The following is a 20075-nucleotide window of genomic DNA, read 5'->3' as shown; positions in this document are numbered from 1 at the left end:
CAGGAATTTAAGAGGAGGCTTCACCTCAGTTGTAAAGCAATTGTCTACCGCCGAGAACCATCTTCTTCTCTTCTTGTTGATAGTAGGTGCAGTTTGCATGAAGGGTTTGTCCTCCCGATGACTGCACCAGTACTGATGTTGTTGGACGCGTTTATGTTGAAGATGATCGGAGCTACCAAGGTGCTTGTTGCTTTGTGCTGTAGATAGAGGAACGGTGATTAAAACAGAGGTGTGTGTTGTAGGGAGACTTGCCGCACCGTAGGGCGGTGTGTTGTGTTTATGGCGTCAGCTCATCCTTGGTGTTGCGACGAGGTAGTTGTTGTCTGTGTTTAGCTGTTGGTGGCGCCAGGTATAAATGTGGCGCGGGTCAGATGTGACCCAATTTGTTGGTCGATTGGAGATATTTAGCCAGCGCTTTGACTATTTGGTATTTTTCTTGTGACGAGTGGTCACCGCCTCCTAATATATGCTCGATGGTGAAGGGTATTTTAAGTGCGATAAAGACTTGTTTGAAATTTACTCTGGCACTATAATGTCGGAAGCAGTGCAGGAGATAGTGTTCGACTGTTTCAGGCACCTGACAGTGAGTACAGAGTTCGTTGATGTCTGTTCTGTACTTAGAGCTGTGTGCTGCTAGTTTGGTGTGTCCCAGCCTTAATCTGGTCATCGTTACATCAATTTCTCTGCTTTTATATCGGACATGTTTCCAAGTTTCCCATTTCTTTTTAATGGACCCATAGTGCAAAGGTGAGCATAACGTTTTCCAGTTTGTTGCAAAATCCTGGGAGATGGTATCTTTGAAGGCTCCTTTACGTGCAACATGGGGAATTGGATGACGGGTGAGGTGAGGCGTGTCGTGCATTGCTTTGGCTAGTTGGTCTACAAGTTCATTATGGAGAATACCACAATGTGCTGGGACCCATTGGATAGAGGTGTCGTAACCGTTCAATTGATGTTTGTGAAGAAGTTGAAGGCATGGGTAGACAATCTCCTTGCATGTTTTCGAAGAGTACGAAATTGCTTGAATCGCGCTCTTGGAGTCACTACAGATTGTATATATCCCAACTGGTAATGTTGTGATGATTTGGAGAGCTTGATACAAGGCATATAATTCCGCTGTGAAAATAGATAGTTGGTTTGGTAACCGCCATCCCTGCTTGAGATAGTATTCCGGTATCCATACAGCGCAAGTGACCGAGGGTACGTTGTTCATAAAGATGCGAGACCCATCTGTGTAGATCTCTGTGGTATTTGGGTAGCAATTTTTCATTGTTGAGACAAAGACTGAGGCTATGGCTGAGTTTGGTGCAGATTTTGGAATGTTGTCCTCGAGTTGTATTGCTGTATTAGGAGTTGTATAAAGCCAAGGTGGAATGGGGGGAACAGGAGGTTGGGTTTCACAGTTTTGAAGTAGGGAGAGGTCTATATTGAGGTTATTTGTAGCCCGTGTGAGGAAAGGTTGCGAGTGAATGGTTGGGGAGCGGGGGTTATATGGGTTAACTGTTGGGTTAATTTTTGATCTGTATGGGTGTGTCTGGTGAGCAGTGGTGCAGAGTGACAGATAGTTGGCACACATAATGTCTCGTCTGGTGGCTAGGCTTGTGAGGCCTGTTTCCCCGTAAAGTCCGAGGATTGGAGTTGAACGCATTGCGCCACATATAAGTCGCATGGCATTATTTTGTATGACCTCGAGGCTCTGTAGGTTAGTGGGCGCCGCCGACGCATATGCTTGGCAACAATAGTCTAGTTGGCTGCGAATGTAGGTTGTATAGAAACGGAGCAAGATTTTATGGTGTGCTCCCCAGGTGGTGCCAGTGAGGGCTTTAAGTATGGCGAGTCGGGGTTGTGTCGTCTGTTTAAGGTGTTGAATGTGTGCTTTCAATACAATACAATACAATACAATACAATACAATACAATACAATTTTATTTAGGTAAGGTACATACATACAATAAATATTTACAAGGATTGTTTGACTTATAGGTATAGCTAGTGCATACAATGCCTAAAGCCACTATTACGCAAAGCGTTTCGGGCATGATAAACTTAAATGACAAGCTTAATACTAATTGAGCATAATGAGTAGAATGAAAACAAGAAATGAAAACATAGATGAAAAAGCAGCACAAATACAATTATGTCGACAAACAGCGCTCTTTAAAGAAAAAAACAGACATTGGTTGACAATAGAAGGGTAAGGTAGGTTACAGGGAATTTATTAGGTATAGCTTCGGTTTTTTTTTTTTTTTTTTCTCCTAACTCCCCTTGCCACTTCGGGGGGGTATAGGGTTTTTATGTAGCTTCGGAGCCCGATCCCCCCAGCCACAGGGCATGGCGAGACGGACCCCTAAGCATACCTAATACCCTAACACACACAAACTAAAATAAACATATATGGCAGATCTCATCACACCCACAAGAGTTAAGATGATACTAATAATACATAATAATAACCTGAAAATAAACAAAAACATTAATGGAAAATTCTTTTGTATTTGGTTTTTTCTATATGGGACACAGCACACATAGGTAGGGGTGCACAGTATAACATGTAAAAAAGAACAAACAAACGCTGAAGGCCAAAGCAGCAGGCTGCCCAATCGGCAGGGATGATGATTTGACGTCGACATACATGGAAAACTAGACACAGTGGATGCTCCTAACTGGGCCCCGGAGCGGGAGGGTTATCATGTATGCGCATGGGGTCCCTCCGGACGCCGCCTTATCTACTCGCGGGCTCTGCCAGGTCATCCACCCTCTTGTGAGACGCCATTAGGAGAAGTGGTACTCCAGATGACGAAACTGCTTAGATAGTTGGCTACCAGCTGACTTGGCTGCGGTTCACCTAAGCGTGACTATAGTTACCCTTATGCACCCTGTGCACAGTGACCCCGGGGCTAGGGGGGCCTGCCCCTTGACGTGGCCTTGGACCATATTCTGTATATAGAATATGTCCAGGTCAGGGCCTTCACGGAGCAAATCTCGAGATCGCTCTTGGTGAGACCCATACCTTGTAGACCACGCGCACTCTCCTTGCACCATCCACCTCTCCAATTAAGGGTTATTGAGGAGGCGGATACTGTAGGCTTACCGGTATACTCCCGGACCTTCTGCAGGATCTCGGGGGTGCCGTATTTGTCGCACTTGCTCTGATGTGGACGGGAGAGTGGGAAGTTATCAGCTGAGACCTGGGTGTCTAATATGAAGGCCTCATCACCTTTGCAAGCTATAATATCTGGCTTGCAGAAGGTCCCTCCGTCTGGTATACGGACCTCACGCTCCACCTCAAAGCCTCTTTGCCGCAATCGGCCAGCTACGAACCGGGTGATGTCGTCGTGACGTTTCACCCGAGCCCCGTGTGTCTTATGGCAGGCCTGGGATATGTGGCCCAGGGTTCCTGGTTTCCGACAAGCGTCACAGAGACCAGAAGCCTCGGGTCTACCCCTAGCCGCCCTAGACGGCGTGGCTACAGCGTTTGCCCTAATTTGGACGGCGTGGGCAAAATCTCCCCCGCTTAGCAAACGGGTACCGGACGCAACCCACTTGTGACAGGATGGGACCTCACAAGAGGAAGCGAGGCCGGCGCCGTCGACCATGCTGTACAGTTTTGCCCTCCATCTTCTAGCGCACTCGGTCGTCCTGCTGGATGGCGTTCCAGCGGCCGTGGTCGGGTCTACCCACCGGCGCATTCTCGCTTGGAATGCGGGTAGGAGAGCCGCTGCCACCACCACTGGGTCCGCTGATCCGGTCAGCGCCCCGAGCCGCTTGTTCTTTTGTAGCCGGATCGATGTGGCAAAGTCGGGTATCCCTAGTCCACCGTCCTTGACGTCGGCGTGGATAAAGGCGTTGGGGGTGTCATGGGGCAGCCGCAGCCAGCCACGAGTGGCGTGTCGCAGCCGCCGGTCCAACCTCGCCAACTCCGTTTTAGCCACGTGTCCGAGGACAAGGCGGTGGTTCATTTTGGGGATTAGGTGGTGCTTTAGTAGGTATAACCTCTGTTGGGGTTTGAGCGGCGCCTTGGTGATGTTGGTCAGGCCGTCCTCAAACAGGGAACCATAGGATAAGCGTCTGCCCCCGGCTCCGATCAGTATCCCTAAGTACTTGTACTCGTCCGCCACACTCATAGTACCGATTGCATCGTCTCCGACATAATATGCCTTCCTGGTGGGGACATGCCATGTCTTTCGATGCGCATCAATCGCTATGCTCAGCGTCCGGCATTTTGCGGCGTTTACTTTGAGACCAGAGCCGCGCAGCGTGCGGCAAATACTGGTTATGAGTGTCTGTAGTCCGGCAGCCGTTTCCGCTGCCACAACCAGGTCGTCGGCGAACGCCAGCGCTGATACCTTTTCGCCGCCCAGACCAACCCCTAGCCCCAGGTCTTTAGCCCTGGTAATTGCCTCATCAATTATCAGGTTGAAAAGAAATGGAGACAGGGGGTCACCCTGTTTCACCCCCCTAGTGATCAGGATGTCCTTCGACTTCTCACCTTGGCTGGTTATAATGGTTGAGGACCTGTCATAGCCCGACATGATATATGTCCTTAAAGGCTTCGGGATGCCTTTACGTTTCATGGCCCGGTGGATGGCCGGATGGGAGACGCTATCGAAAGCCTTCTCCATATCCAGAAACGCCAGGTGCGTGTTGTGTTTAAGCGCACGAGCCTCAGCAAGGAGGGCATCCAGGATCACCAGGTTTTCAGGGCATCCGTCAACGGGGATGAATGCCTTCTGCCGCCTGTCGATCCTGACTGCCTCAGAGAGTCTGCTGCTCAGAATCTTATGGAACAGCCTTACTATCGTTGATGACATCGTTATGGGGCGATAATGGGAAGGAGAGTCTGGGTTGGGTTTCTTAGGTATAAGCACCGTTTTGTTCTTGCGAAACGGATGTGGCAGGGATTCGTTTACCAACCACAGATTAAACAGTTTTGCAAACACTCTGATTGGTATAGCTTTAAGTAAACGTATAGTGATACCGTCTGGGCCAGGAGCAGCACTGCTACTTGCCTTGAGAGCAACAAGGATTTCCTCTGGTGTTATTGGATTCCCTAGTTGCTGATTAACTGGGTCACGGTCGCGAATTGGGCGGCGGTCCGGCGATGTGGGTCTAGAGAATAGTGTTTCCCAGAATGGAAAGAGACGGGCTGGTTCCACCTCCGTGGGGGTAACCTTCCAGTCTCCGGAAAGGACGCGCGCAGCAGCTTTTGAACGATCCTTCTCGTACAGGCTCTGGCACAGAACATACTGTGCCCTTCGTTCCCTCTTACGTCCAATCGGAGGTTGGGTTGGATCGGCACGGTTTATTGGGGGGGGTCTCTGCCGACGCGCAGGGCGGGGGCGCAGTGCGTGGTCACCAGATCTTTTGGCTGTAGTAACCACCCGAGCATGGCGCTCGAGGATCCTATCCACGTTATGGCCGTTACCACTGACCAGGTCAGTGATTGCCTCGTCGAGGAGTTCCTCCCCCCATCCGGTTTCCTGGCCCCTGGGTGCGATAGCTGCAAGGAATTCGACCATAGTTTCCTTCCAAGCAGCTTCCAGGGGGGTCCCGTCAGGGGGGGGCATGTCGGGATCAGCTCCGTCGGGGGCGCCCACCGCCGCCCTAACGTTACCTCTCCGTCCACGGTTCCTCAACGGGCTAGGCTGTTCGTCCTCCCTGTCTGAGTTAGACAGTGATGACTCTGAGCCCTCGCCCTCCGCTCGGTTTCTGTACTCCGCCACCAACTCTCTGTACTCGGGCCTCTTCCTTTGGCTCTTAATGGACTCAAGAGTTCGCGAAGGAAAGCGCTGTTGCAGCCGCTGGTTCATACCTTCCCGGCCGGCCTGGGGTCTACCCTCCAGCCTTACCTCTTCCATTGCCAGGAGGCGTTTCTCCTCATCGGTCCACCTTGCTTTGGGCCTACCCGCTCTACTCGCGGCCTCTTCAAGTTCTTGATGATATTGAACCTTGTGCATGCGACTTACGTGAACGAGCATAGCTCTATAGTCACGAAAGGATCTGCCACAATTAGGACAGTCTGGCGACCGGTCATTCATAGCCGGATCGTCATGTAGGTCACCCATCGTGCTGACAGGGGTCAGTACGTCTCCGTAATGGTTTTCACAAAAGTTTATGGGTGACAAGGCGCGAAAACCCTTGACAGGGGCAAACGTCCTTCAGGATTGCTCAAACCAAGTGTCACTGACAAATGGCCCCTACTGCAGGTAGACGGAAGGTCCCCTTAGAGCAGCAGTAGGGGGGGATGCCCTGGCTGTTTGTGGAAACAGGAGCGCCTCGTGAAGGCCAGCCAGGGACTTCACACAGCTACCGCAAACGAACGATAGCTGTGCACTACGTACTTTCTGAAGTATATACAGTCGGAAGCGAGGAGCGTCAGAATGCAGATACCGTGGGCGAAAGTCATAGTTACTCCCTGGTTGAGAGAGGTACAGTCTTTAACATGGTTGGGAAGGTCATTCCACATTCTGGGCCCCTTGATTTGTAGAGCATTTCTAGTTTGATTAAGTCGTACTCTAGGAATATCAAAACTGTATTTATTTCTGGTGTGATGCTCATGGGTTCTGATACAACCTTCTATGAAGCTTTTGAGATCAGGATTGGCATTATAGTTTAGCGTTTTATATATGTATAATACACATGAGAGAATGTGCAGTGACTTAATGTCTAACATATTCAGAGATTTAAGTAGGGGTACCGAGTGATGTCTGGGGCCAGAATTGGATATTGTCCTAATAGCAGCTTTGTGTTGAGTAATTAGAGGACGTAAGTGATTTTGGGTAGTAGAGCCCCAAGCACAAATACCATAGTTGAGATATGGATAGATAAGGGAGTAATAGAGAGTCACCAGGACAGGGCGTGGTACATAATATCTGATCTTAGAAAGAATGCCAACAGTTTTTGAAACTTTTTTTCATATGTTTAGAATGTGTCCCTGGAAATTCAGCTTGTGGTCAATGAGAATGCCAAGGAATTTGCCATCTAATTTGTTACAAATTTGGGCATTGTTTATTTTGAGATTTATTTGATTAGAAGATTTATTGCCAAACAGAATATAAAAGGTTTTGTCAATGTTAAGGGTGAGTTTGTTGGCAGTTAGCCACAGATGGACTTTATTTAGCTCAGTATTTACTGTGGCATTTAGAGCAAGGGGATCAGGACTGGAGTAAATGAAGGTTGTGTCGTCAGCAAATAGAATTGGTTTGAGGTGTTGGGAGGCATTTGGAAGGTCATTAATGTAGATGAGAAAGAGGAGAGGGCCAAGTATGCTGCCCTAGGGAACACCAATGTTGATGGGTAGGGTGGGAGAAATTGTATTATTCACAGAAACATATTGGAGCCTGTCAGTAAGGTAGGATTTGAGGTATTGTAGGGAGTGTCCTCTGACTCCATAATGATGTAATTTAAGAAGAAGGTTTTGGTGGTTGACAGTGTCAAAAGCTTTACGCAGGTCCACAAACAGCCCAACAGAGAACTCATTTTTATCAAGAGCTGTATGAATCGAGTTAAGCATACTAATAAGTGCATCGTTAGTGCTTTTTTTGGGTCTGAAGCCATATTGGCAAGGGCTAAGTATATTGAGTTTGGCTAGATATGAGTAAAGCTGCTTATAGATTAGTTTTTCAAAATTTTTTGACAAGTTTGGCAGGATAGATATAGGTCTGTAGTTGTTAACATCTGTGAGATTACCACATTTGTGGACAGGCGTTACTCTCGCTTTTTTTAGAATATCTGGGAAGGTTTGGAGTTCAAGTGACTTGTTGAAGAGCAAAGCAATAGCAGGGGCTAAAGATCTGGAGGCTTTTTTGTAAATTAAAGTAGGTATCTCCTCAAGGGCACCAGACTTGGTTTTAAGGGAAAGGATTATCTCATTGACGTCAGTGGAATTAATAGGCTTTAGGTACAGAGACTGTGGATAGTTACCTGAAAGATAGTCATTAATGTCTGTACTGGAAGATGGAATATCATTTGCAAGGGATGAACCAATGGAAGAGAAGAACCTATTGAACTCAGTAGCAGAATCAGAGGCTGAAAGCTGACCATCGTTATTAGACAGGAGAGTCGGTTTGTTATTTAAAGACTTCTTTGATCCCAATATTTGAGAAATTGTTCTCCAAGTTTGTTTAATGTTGCTCTTTATTTGGGTAAATTTATCTTTGTAGTACTTAGTTTTGGCTCGTCTAATTATCTTAGACAGCAATTATGAGTAATTCTTTGAGAATTCTTTGGAGACAATTCCTAACCTATACTTCTTCTCAAGGTCATGTTTTTTATTAATAGATTTAAGTATTCCCTTTGTAAGCCAGGGATTGTTAAGCCTTTTGGTTGTGACTTGTTTTGTAAGCATAGGACAGTGGGTATTATAAAGGCTAAGAGTTTTTTGAAGAAAAGATTGCACTGCTAGGTTGATGTCCACTATGTTACCTAACTCGGACTCCCAGTTGACATTATCAGCAGCAGTTATAAAATTGTCTATAGCAGTTTCATTGTGTAGTCTAAAACGTATCACTCTTGACTCAAGAGGTGGTTTGCTAATGTTAGTTAAGAGAAATGTGGGGTAATGATCTGTAGTGCTATCGGTGATTATACCTGAAGGAAGCGGAGAGGTTATGTTTGTCCAGATGTGATCGAGCGTCGTGGCAGTGCTATCAGTGATTCTAGTAGGTCTAGTGATTAAGGGTATGAGGAAGCAGGAATTCATACAGTTGAGGAAGCTAACAGCAGTGGGGTGTTCAGGCTCGCAGAGGTCAATATTAAAGTCCCCTGCGATAATTAGGTGGTTTTTGTTCAGTCTGTTATCAAGTATTAGATTTCTAAGGTTAGAGTTGAATTCGGACACATCAGTGTTAGGAATTCTATAAACTGCACCCACAGTCAGGACAGACTCGGCACTCTTGACTCTGAAGCTGGCGAAGATATACTCCCCATAGCAGTCTCTGGTTCTAATTTCTTTTAAGCATGTTAGTTCTTGGTGGTTCTTTTCCAGGTAAGTAAGGGGGAGTCTAAGCGCATGCCAAGATATTTATGTTCTCGTACGTGTTGGATGGGAGTGTTGTGTATTGTGAGGGTGGGTAGATGAAGTAGTCTTTTTTTAGTGAAAATCTGATAGCAGGTTTTGGTAGTACTGACTTGAAGGCCCCATTGTTGTGTCCAATCTATGAGGTGGTCCAGTGCTGTTTGCATTGTAGAGACTGTATTTGGTAGGGCATTGTCTGAATAATACAATGTTAAGTCGTCGGCGTACGCCGAGAGGTGAACAGGATGGGTGTTAGGCAAATCTGCTAAGAATGCGGCAAATAGGGTTGGGTTTAGTATGGAGCCTTGTAGAACACCTGTTTGTATTGGGATGCCATCGGAAAACTCGCCTTGTATAAAGACTTTGGAGGTCCTGTTTGTGAGATAGGACTGTAACCATAAAAGTAATCTTCCCTGTACGCCTAAACGTGCAAGCTTTGCGAGGAGGCAAGTATGAGGAATGCTAACAAAAGCTCCTTTGAGGTCTAGGTAGACAACAAGACAATATTTACTGCTTCTGAGAGAGGTGCGTATTTCATGTTCAAGGCAGAGTATTTGATCTAGCGTGGAGCATTGCGGTCGAAATCCAGCTTGGAGTGACGGTATAATATTGTTATACTCTAGGTACCATTGGAGGCGAGTATGTACTAGCCTTTCCATGACTTTACTGAGGCATGATAGTAGGGAGATAGGTCTGTATGACGCAGGTTGGGAAGGGTCTTTTCCTGGTTTAAGGAACGGAAGAATAATGCTGGTCTGCCATTGTGAAGGAATATTTCCGTGAGTCCAGCATAGATTGTAATAGTTTAGAAGAGTGCTGTGTGCAGTCGGTGGAAGATATTTGATGAGCTCATATGGAATTCCATCCTCTCCAGGTGCCTTGCCAAGAGGTAGGCGGTTTAAGGCCAATCGTAGCTCGCTTAAGGTGTACACGTTGTCGACGCCGAGCATGGGCAGCGGTATGGCACGGTCAATTTCTTGTCTGAGGGAGAGTTCTTGGGCATGAAGGAAGGGTGTTGAGAGGGTAACTTTAAGGCATTCAGCGAGAACACTTGCACGCTCCTGAGGTGTTTGACAGAGTGAACCGTTGATCATCAGGGGGAACGAAGGGAATGTTGGGCGACCTTTAAATGCTGTTAAAAGTAGCCCAGACTTTTGAGTGCGGCGTTGTGGGTGTGAGGCTATCACAGAATGTTGCCCATGATGCTCGTTTTGCTGATAGTATGGTTTTTTTGGCCGCTGCTGTAGCCCGCCGGAGATTGACCCAGTTCTGTAGGGAGGGTTGACGTCTTTGTTTTTGAATGGCTCGTCGGCGTAAAGCGACTGTTCGTGCACATTCCGCGTTCCACCACGGTTTAAGTGGTTTGTTGGACCTATGTCCTGAAGTTTTCTTAAGCATTTGGGTGGCTGCAGAATTTATGGCCGAGGTGATTGTGGACAGGCGCTTGTTAGGGTCTACTTCGTCTGTGTCTGGGAGGCGGACAATATCAGCCCATTTTTTCTTGTCTAGGTACTTAATGTTCCACTTGGGAAGCGTAAGCGGGTGGGTTGGTGGGTGAAAGTTAGTAAATTTTATTATAAGGGGTTTGTGGTCACTACCAATATCTGGTCCAGTATGAAACTAGTTCATGTTGAAAGTGTGCAGAGCCAAAGCAGATGTCCAGTGAGGCTTCATAATTGGTTCTGTAGTTAAAGTAGGTTGCAAGGTAGGGCGGCGAAAGAAGAGTATATGGTGTAGTGTCCAAGTAGTTGTACAAATCGGTGCCTGCAGTATTTTGGGTACCTCTACTCCATGTGGGGTGGTTAGCATTGAGATCACCTGTAACAATGATCGGGTGTCGTAATTGGTTAAGATAAAATTCCAGTTCATTTGAGTTTATGGTGCCTCCAGGGTTGTATATACCCAGAAAGGATATGTGTGTACCATTATAAGGTATTAGGCATGCTAGAACTTCTAATTTACCGTTCACAAAATACGTTAGTGTTACAGGTTTACATGTCATATTACTTCGTGTTAGAAGGAAAATACCACCCCTCATACGGTTGGGTCTGTCCAGTCTCTGCATCTGAAAGTTTTTAAATACGGGATTTTGTTTGGGAGTGAGCCAGGATTCGGTGATGAATGCTAAGTCCGGTTTGGATGAGTAGAGGAATTGTTTAAGTTCTGTGAGGGATGTTTTGATGCTTTTTGCGTTCCAAATCATGAAGGTTAGGGGAGCCATTTAGGATGTTTGGGTTGTGGATGTGTCTGTTTTCTTTGGTGCGCTCATAGTGGTACGAGTTGGATACCTAGATGTGGATGGGGGCTGTGTCTTACTCTTGGTACTGGTGGTTGGGGTTTGTGGCACGTCAGCCTGGGGAGTGGTTTTGGTGAGGCGCGCTAAGGAGGTAATTAGGAGTTTTTCCATCATCTGATCAAACAATGTGTGTCCAGCATTGGTAGCTTTATTTGGGCGGATGTCAGTGTCCGTAACTGTTGATGGGGGGTCTGTTGGGTCAGCCTCAGGGGTGGGTTGTGGTACTTGGGCAAAAAATTTTGTTAGGAGTCGGTCCAGGGTCTTTTCCAGTACATTTTCGATGCGAGTGACGATCGTTTCAATAAGATCATTTTCGAGGCGAGTGACGAGAGTTTCAACTAAATCAGGATTCAGTTGCGCGTTTTGTGAGAGATGGTTGGACCCTGGGGTTGCGGGATTGTCGGGGACAGGGATATCCGAAACAAGCGAAGGTTGTGGTTGAGTGTGAGGTAGAGGTTGGTGATGGGCTGAGGAAGGTTTTTTTAATGCGCTGCTGTATAGCAGGTTGGTGGTAGGGGGAACCTTCATTTTCGCTGCTGCTGCTACGTAAGAAGGACATTGTTTAAATGTGATGTCATGCTCGCCACCACAGTTTGAGCAGGTGAGTGTATCCGATGCACAGGTTTGTGTGTAGTGGGAACCAGAGCATTTCCCACATTTGATATCTTTAGTGCAGCCCTTCGAGGTATGGTTAAAACCCTTGCATTTAAAACATTGGGTGGGACGCGGAACATACACCTCTAGTTTGTGGAGGAAGCCGTTTAACCAAATCCTATCAGGGGGAACGTAGTTCAGAAAAGTAAGCAGGGCGGTGCCTGTATCACTCAGTTCTCCGTTCGTGCGTCGCATAAATTTTTTTATTTCATAGAGTGGGATGCCATTTGTGTCGAGTTGTGCCTTAATGTTTTCTGCGCTGATGTCTACAACATGCCGGATTACATATTTCACTAATCTGTCTCCTAGTGGTTTATAGCACCTAACTTTGTAACCACAGATGTCAGTAATGTTTGAAATCTCCAGTTCTGCGCTGTGTTTGTGATCCACTGCAATCAGGTTCTTTAGTTTGTTTGGTCTGATATCGTGCACGTCGATTCCGAATTTGTGGGGAATGGCATTATATAGGATGCTTTGTGCCCTACTATTTCGGAAAATATTCTCATTTTCGCCCTCAAAAGCAATGATAAAGGTTTGTAACTCAGAAGATCTTGGCCTACCTTGGTTGAGCGGTGGGTGTGGATATTGAGGCCGCGTGGCGTCGGCCTCATTTCTGTTTACCTCTGATAAATGGCGGCGCTTTGCCTCCAGTCTGTTTGCCTTACTATGGTGTTTGCTGTCTATGAATTCTCCTTCGGGCTCCTCTTCTATGACCGGGTGACGTTCAGGATTCAATTTTGTGGTATGCAGTAGTGGTTTTCCAACGTCTTCTAAGGTATCGTCGATGGTTGTACGAGAGACGCCATGTGCGCCTCCATCCACCGCCATGACACCGGCCACCTCCGCGGGAGCTCACTCAAAACACACCCAAACACGACCGCGTCCAACACGCAACTCCCCGAGAACCATTACACCGGGGCGGGGTCTGGCGAGGATGGAACCCACATCCTCTATCTCGACTTTAATTCACTCTATGCTACGTGCATGAGTGAAAAGCTCCCCACTGGCGGTTTCCGTTGCCTAACTGACGCCGAACGCGATGAAATGCTATTGCAGGGTTTGAGAAATATTGACTGCAATCAAGAGCGCAGTTATTGGATTTTGTGCGACACTAAACAAGTTTCCCCCGACGTAGCTAGATACACTGACGACCTGCCATTAATTTTAGCACACGCCGACATCGTGACGGGACAACTGTCAGAATACAGCAAGTCAATCCAAGTTGCAGAAAATCGCAAGCTGCCGCGCAATAATCGAAAACTCATTGCCACCCACGAAGCACAACGCGACTATTTAATTAGTCTAGATTTCCTTCAGCTTTTAATGCGACTAGGGGTGGAAGTTTCGCGCGTGCACACTATCTTTGAATTTGAGCAGAGGGCACACCTCAAGTCCTTCGTAGATAGTAATATTCGCGAGCGCACAAACTCGACCTGTGCAATTAAGTCTAAGGCATTTAAACTTGTAAATAACGCTATATATGGCAAATCTTTAACGAATTTGGAGCGTTATGCCAATAAATACTATTTAACCACAACTCGCAAACAGTTCCTCAAACACGCTCGCAGCCCGTTTTTCAAACGAGCGACTTTGCTGAGTGAGGACCGTGTCCTTTGCACGACCCGCAAAGATTCGCTCACTATTGATACGCCCACATATCTAGGCTTTCAAATTCTTCAAATAGCTAAAAGGCGGCTATATTCCTTTTGGTACGACACGGTCAAAGCAAAATATGGTGACAAGGCAAAACTGCTCTACACCGACACTGACTCGTACATTATTCAGCTTACTTGCAGAGATGCTTTTGAAGAGCTTAATAAGGCCCCGCTCATACGCCACATTGATTTTAGCAATTTCCCCGAAGATCATTCTCTATATTCAATCGCGCGAAAAGGCAAACTGGGTCTTTTAAAGTCTGGAATAGGGTCTAAAATTATAACCCAGCTCGTTGCCCTTAAGCCCAAAATGTACTCGCTAGTGACGCTGGATAAACAGCACATTTGCAGACGCAAGGGGATCACACGACGTCAGCAAGCTGGGCTAGAACACTCATCTTTCATAGACGCCCTTGAAACAAACACAAGTCGGAGGTTTGTGACTAGGACTATTAGAAATGTTGGCGGGCAAATGTGCACATGCGTTACTGTCAAGAGAGGCTTATCCGCGTTTGATGATAAGCGATACGAAATAAGCCCCACCGTTTCACTCGCTTATGGTCACCCCGATATTCCACACGATCCAGAGGATGAGGAGGCAGTCATTAATGACTTAGAGATGGATGTGGACGCGCAGGAAAATGTGGAACAAAATATACGCCCTGCAGGATGGCGTCATTACCCAATTTTCAATATGTGGGCCAAGAGAGATTCATTGGCCCAAAACCTATTCCCAAACTTGCTGTGAAATATGCTCGCTCCTCTGCATTTAAAAAAAAAAAAAAAACTGTTTGCATTCTCACATTAGTGCGTGTTATTGTTTTTATTGTTGTTATTATTTTATAATGTTATAAGGGATGTTATTATTATTATTAATATTAATATTATTATTATTATGCCTATAGATTTAAGCTTGTAAATATGTATATATTATGTTTTGTTTCAATAAACAAAAAAAAGTACGTATTTTTAATGTTTTCTTTGTCACGCCCTAAGCTTGTATATCTATCTATCTATCTATCTATCTATATATATATATATATATATATATATATATATATATATATATATATATATATATATATATATATATATATATATATATATATATATATAAATATATATATATTATATATATATATATATTATGTTTATGTTTCTATAAAAGAAAGAAATACATGTTTTTATTTTATATCCCCCATATATATATATATATATATATATATATATAACATTCCACAGTGTGCATATTAAACAGTAGAGACTCAGCCCCCAACATGGAAAGACCTGATGAGATAATATCTCAAGCCCATCTTAACATCTTCAGGGAACCATGTCGGATGATAATAGCGGGTTATTCAAATGCAGGGAAATCATTTTTATGCAATAAACTCGTGCACAAGTACCATGAAACATTCGCTCGAATAATTATATGTGGTGGGGGATATCCCGAGTTGATGAACAATCCACGAATTAATAGAAAAATTGTTGCTCATTCGAGCATTATTGATCCTTTGGATGAGCAAATGGATAATTCCCCAATGCTGATAATAATCGACGATCTCTTTACTGAAAGCGCAAATTCAAAAATTGTTTCTGATATTTTCACCAGAGGGCGTCATCATAACATCTCTGCCATATTGATCACACAAAATATATTTTTCCCTGGAAAATATTCTAGGAACATAAGCCTAAACGCCTCGCATTTCTTATTAGTCAAATCAAGAGATCTTTCTCAAATTGAGACTTTGGGACGTCAAATATTTGGGAAACAGGATTCAAAGAAATTTCTAGAAATATATAAAAAGGTCATAGCCAAACCCTATGGTTATTTATTTGTAGATCTGGGGTCAAGCACACCCGCCAGCATAACTTTGCGCGGGAATATTGTCGAAGAGAAACCATTTGAAATAGTTTATCAATGGTGAGCAAGAAACAGCAAATACTCGATCGAGTTTATAATGATCCTACTTCCACTGGGGGATTTGGAGGCGTGCAGAGATTATATAAAGCAGCTAAATTACTTAATTCTGACATAACACTGGCCGATGTGAAAGATTACTTAAAATCCTCAGACGCATATACGCTGCATTATTTACAACCTAAAAAATTCGCGCGTCGACGAGTTTTGAGTCCTAAACCACGGGTTTATGTGTCTGTTGATCTAGCAGAAATGGGGAAGTTGGCAGGGATGAATAATGGCATCAAATATCTGCTCGTTTGTGTGGACATATACTCCAGGTTTGCTCAAGTAGTGCCGCTAACTAGTAAAGACGCGAACATTGTGTGTAGGGCACTAAAATCTGTACTAGAGACACCTCACTCGCGCGGGGTGCGGAAAATTAATTCAGATCGCGGGGGCGAATTTTACAACGCGCGTGTGAAAAAGATGTTGGCCTCTAAGAAAATTGTGCTGTATAGTGTATTTTCTCAGGAAACAAAAGCATCCATAGCCGAAAGATTCATACGCACTTTGAAAACTAAGCTTTACAAGTATATGACTTCGCACAACACATTGAAATATATAGGGGTGCTGCCTGACGTTGTAAAAACATATAATGTCTCGCCACACCGAGGGTTGGGGGGCAGAACCCCCAGAGAGGCGCATGCTTTAACAAAACCAAGAGAGATTGTCAATCTATTTAACTTAATGTATAAAAACCCGGGCAAAACATCGCGGGGCATCATTCCACAGCTGAAGGTTGGCGAAACAGTACGCATTACTTTATCTGATTGCGTTTCGAAATTTAAAAAAGGTTTCAAACAGCAGAATACGCGAGAAATCTTCACAATCGCGCGAGTGGACAATAGCCAGAGGGTCCCTTTATACTATTTGAAAGATTTGAACGGTGACAATATTGACGGAGGGTTTTATAGACAGGAACTAACCCTCACCCATTTGCCCGCCGCCTTCAATATTGAAAAGGTTTTGAGCAAGAGAGAAGTCGACGGTCAGTTGCAATATAAAGTCAGATACGAGGGTTATGATCAATCATTCGACCAATGGGTCGACGCAGATGACGTACTGAAACTATGAAGGAGCCTTTAGTTCAGAAATACTGGGATCTGATAAGACTATTAGCCGGTCTTAAGTACTCCAGCAGAAAGAAATTAATTGAAAAATTCAAAAAGCCACACATAAATTGCCTATCGGAAATATTTAAAAATCTTTTAAGAAATAAATTGCCCGTGCCTAGCAAGGTTTTAAAAAAACTGAAAAAATATAGTTCATTAATTCGTGTTGTAGCTTGCAAAAAACCTTCCACGGCAATTAAAAAAAAAATATTAACTAGCAAACGGGGTGGTAATATCCTATCTATTCTCCTTCCCATTGCCGTTAATCTGTTGTCGCGTTTATTTACCAAATGAGAGAGTATTATTTAGTCCCGCGGAAAATAATGGACGAGCGAGTGCCGGCCACTTTGCCGACAGTGCCAGAGATATCGATGCCAACGCCCCCGCAACAGACAACTGAGAACGCCCAGCCCGAAAGATCTAATCCTACTGTAGCACATCTGATAAATCTGAGATTAAAAGCGATACATCACGAATATGCAAGGGCACTTTTAAAATATTTCGACGAGAGTGGGCTTGTTAAATAGAACGTTAATGGCAATATAATGAGTCCTGTGACTGGTTTGCATATAATTAATGATATTATATATGGGATGACGGTCCACAATGCTTTATTTGCCCCTACTAAACTACCTCTAGCAAAATTATTTTTTAATGTGGCTTCAATTCCTATGGATCTATTTAGAAACACTGCGGCTCGCAGACAGGTTAACGATGAGGGAATTAACAGGAGACGGGGCATGGCTGTTTCGACCTCTGACCTCCCTCCTAAGCGGATCAAGGTCGGTGGTCGCGGGGATTGGGTCGCCCCCTCGTGGTTGGCTTATTAAAAACATATTACGGCGATTTGAGCATTTATTCATTGCCCACCTGTGACCCGGTACTGTCGCCAGAATGGACACTCACATTATATACGCGACCAACGTTGCCAATGCAGATCTGTATCCTGATAACATTCCCAGCTCTTTTTCAAATCGCTTGTATAAGGAATTAAATTTGAATCCCAAGCGCGCCTATGAAATGTGTTTACAGAAATTATTGCTCCCCACATCTCATTACGTGATTATGAAAGACGATCTAGAGAGTTATGTGAGGGTTGGTTTAATATGCACCAATGTACAAATGACGGGCTTTAAACACACCTATTCGAAGTTTTTACTGAAAAACAACATTTTGGCAGGAAGCATAAAGGAAATTAATAATGCAATTAACAATGAAATAGCCAATATATTGTCAAGCAAGGAATTGAGTTTTATAGATAAAGCTTATAAAAAGCTGTATCCAAAATATGGAACAACGTATATAAAATACGATTCAAGCTATAATCGCAATAAATTTAGTGCCGTATACAGCGACGCCATAATGTCGCAATTCCAAAGACCAGGTGAAGAGGTATATAATATGGTTTGCCGAATTTCGCTATCGTTCGGGCGTGCGATCGGGAAGGTAATAGGCACCGAGACAGGTGAGGATTATGTCATATATTTAATCAGGGGTATAAAATATGAGACAGGCAAGGAAACTGATTTATGTGTCTACCCACCACAGCCGAGAGGAATGATGGATAATTTGTGTATTTATTGCGACAAAATTATGCCTACGAGTTATGGTGATCAGTTAGTCAATATACTGGACGTTGTCTCTTTAAATGGGAGTGACGGTGGCAATAAGAAGTTATATAAACCTCTGAACACTTCAATTGTCGACAGTGTGAGCATTACAATGACCGATCAAGAAGGCAATCCTGTTTATTTCGATGCGCGAGGCTGCACGATTGCAGTTTTGCATATAAAGCCGACTTTGGGGGTTATACAATTGAGCGTTGAAGCCTATAATCTTCATTACCTTGCATCTAGTTGCAAAATGCGCGTCGATTTTACCCCGCCGTCGGTGGAGGAGTTATTAATACTCCTAACGCCCTCCGTTTCCGGGAGAGGGGGCGGTTTAGGGGACGTCCGCATTTTTAACAGTACTAGGCGTCATGTGCGAGGGGGTGGGATTTTTAGTTTCATAACTGGACTGGCGAAGCGAGCGGCACCATTCTTGATGAGAACCTTGGCCCCTGCTGCATTGAGTATGGGCCAGGATGTCGTGCAAGACATAAACAGTGGCGAACGCACATTGAAACAGTCGCTCAAACATAGAGGCCTAGAAACATTAAAACATGTTGGGAAGCAAATTGCTGGTGGGCGGGTCGTTAAGAAAAAAAAAAAGGAACAGAAGGATTAAGACAAAAAACAAAAAACAAAAACAAAGCAAAACAAGAAATTTGTTCAGGAAAATCGACGGAGGGAAATATAATGACGTGTTTGCTTAAAAATTGAATCACTCTCGAAACAACTATTGACAAGATAGCATGGCGGGGCTGCAAGTACCACTGGGGAATTATGCCGCTGCGATAACTGACGCCTTTCCCAAGCCGTTCTCCGCTAGGATGGTAGAGGCCACTATAGCCTCGCGTCAAACTATTGATGTTTTGCCAGTAAATACTGGGGGCAATAAATTTAGAGATGCGTATCTTGAATTTAACATTAAAGGCGTGAATGGCCACTTTCTAGATATGTCGTCATTGGCTTTGGAACTATCGCTAGCAGTAACGGGCGAAGATGGAGCTAGTGCGATAGGGGATACAGAAAATGTAACAATTAGTAATGGTCTATCACAGACTTTATTCAAATCTATAGTAGTGTATTTCAATGAGACTGTGGTCGAAACTAACTCTCTATTCTCATACTGGAGTTATATAAAGCTGCTGACTACTATTTCGGGGTGCGAAGCTGAGAGATATCGGAAACTAGCGCATTTCTTTAAAGGTAATGACCCCAGCAGATTTTCCAACAACTATTTTGCTGCAATGACTGAGGAAAGGGAGCAGCAAATGACTGAGATGAAAACTATGGGTGTGCACACATGCTTTAAATTATTGGCGGATGTTACTACAATTAGCGAATACGTTCTGGATAATGTGGATGTGCGCATTCGCCTAGAACTGAACCCGGATAAATTTATTATTCATAGCGAAAGGGATAATGCAAACTTTAAATACCATATTAAGATGGCGAGGTTGTGGATAGATCGCATAATGCCATACCCGGCCGGCTTAACGGCCATTAATAAGGCATTGATACAAAATAACACCCCGATAACATATACGTTTAACAAAACCCTATTAAAGACTTATATACTGGGCACAGGACAGCGGACAATTACAATGGATCAGCCCTGGGGAACTGTAGTTCCCGAGCGTTTATACATGATTATCGTAGATATGGAGGCAATGTCAGGAGGCTATGCCCAGAACCCATTATATTTTGAGAATTGTCAGCTCACGAGTGTATTTATAACTCTGAATAGCACTACTTTATTTATTATTGCTTGCG

At 44.5% G+C, this 20075-nt stretch overlaps 1 protein-coding gene across 1 annotated transcript; it reads left to right on the top strand.

Annotated features, from left to right (window-relative positions):
* The first annotated feature begins 15541 nt into the window (after positions 1 to 15541).
* On the top strand, positions 15542 to 16657 carry LOC138371308 (uncharacterized). Its single transcript, XM_069336092.1, has one exon. It carries the CDS (start codon positions 15542 to 15544, stop codon positions 16655 to 16657), a length of 1116 nt encoding a protein of 371 aa, XP_069192193.1.
* The last annotated feature ends 3418 nt before the right edge of the window (positions 16658 to 20075 follow it).

This window comes from Procambarus clarkii, chromosome 35 (genome assembly GCF_040958095.1).
Source record: "Procambarus clarkii isolate CNS0578487 chromosome 35, FALCON_Pclarkii_2.0, whole genome shotgun sequence".
In the NCBI taxonomy this organism is placed as follows: Eukaryota; Metazoa; Arthropoda; class Malacostraca; order Decapoda; family Cambaridae; genus Procambarus; species Procambarus clarkii.
Note: the sequence above shows the minus strand (reverse complement) of the source record. Positions and strands in the feature narration are given on the sequence as shown.

What these genes read in the sequence shown, in the direction of transcription:
- LOC138371308 (XM_069336092.1), top strand. Translation starts at nt 15,542, where the DNA reads ATGGTGAGCAAGAAACAGCAAATACTCGATCGAGTTTATAATGATCCT.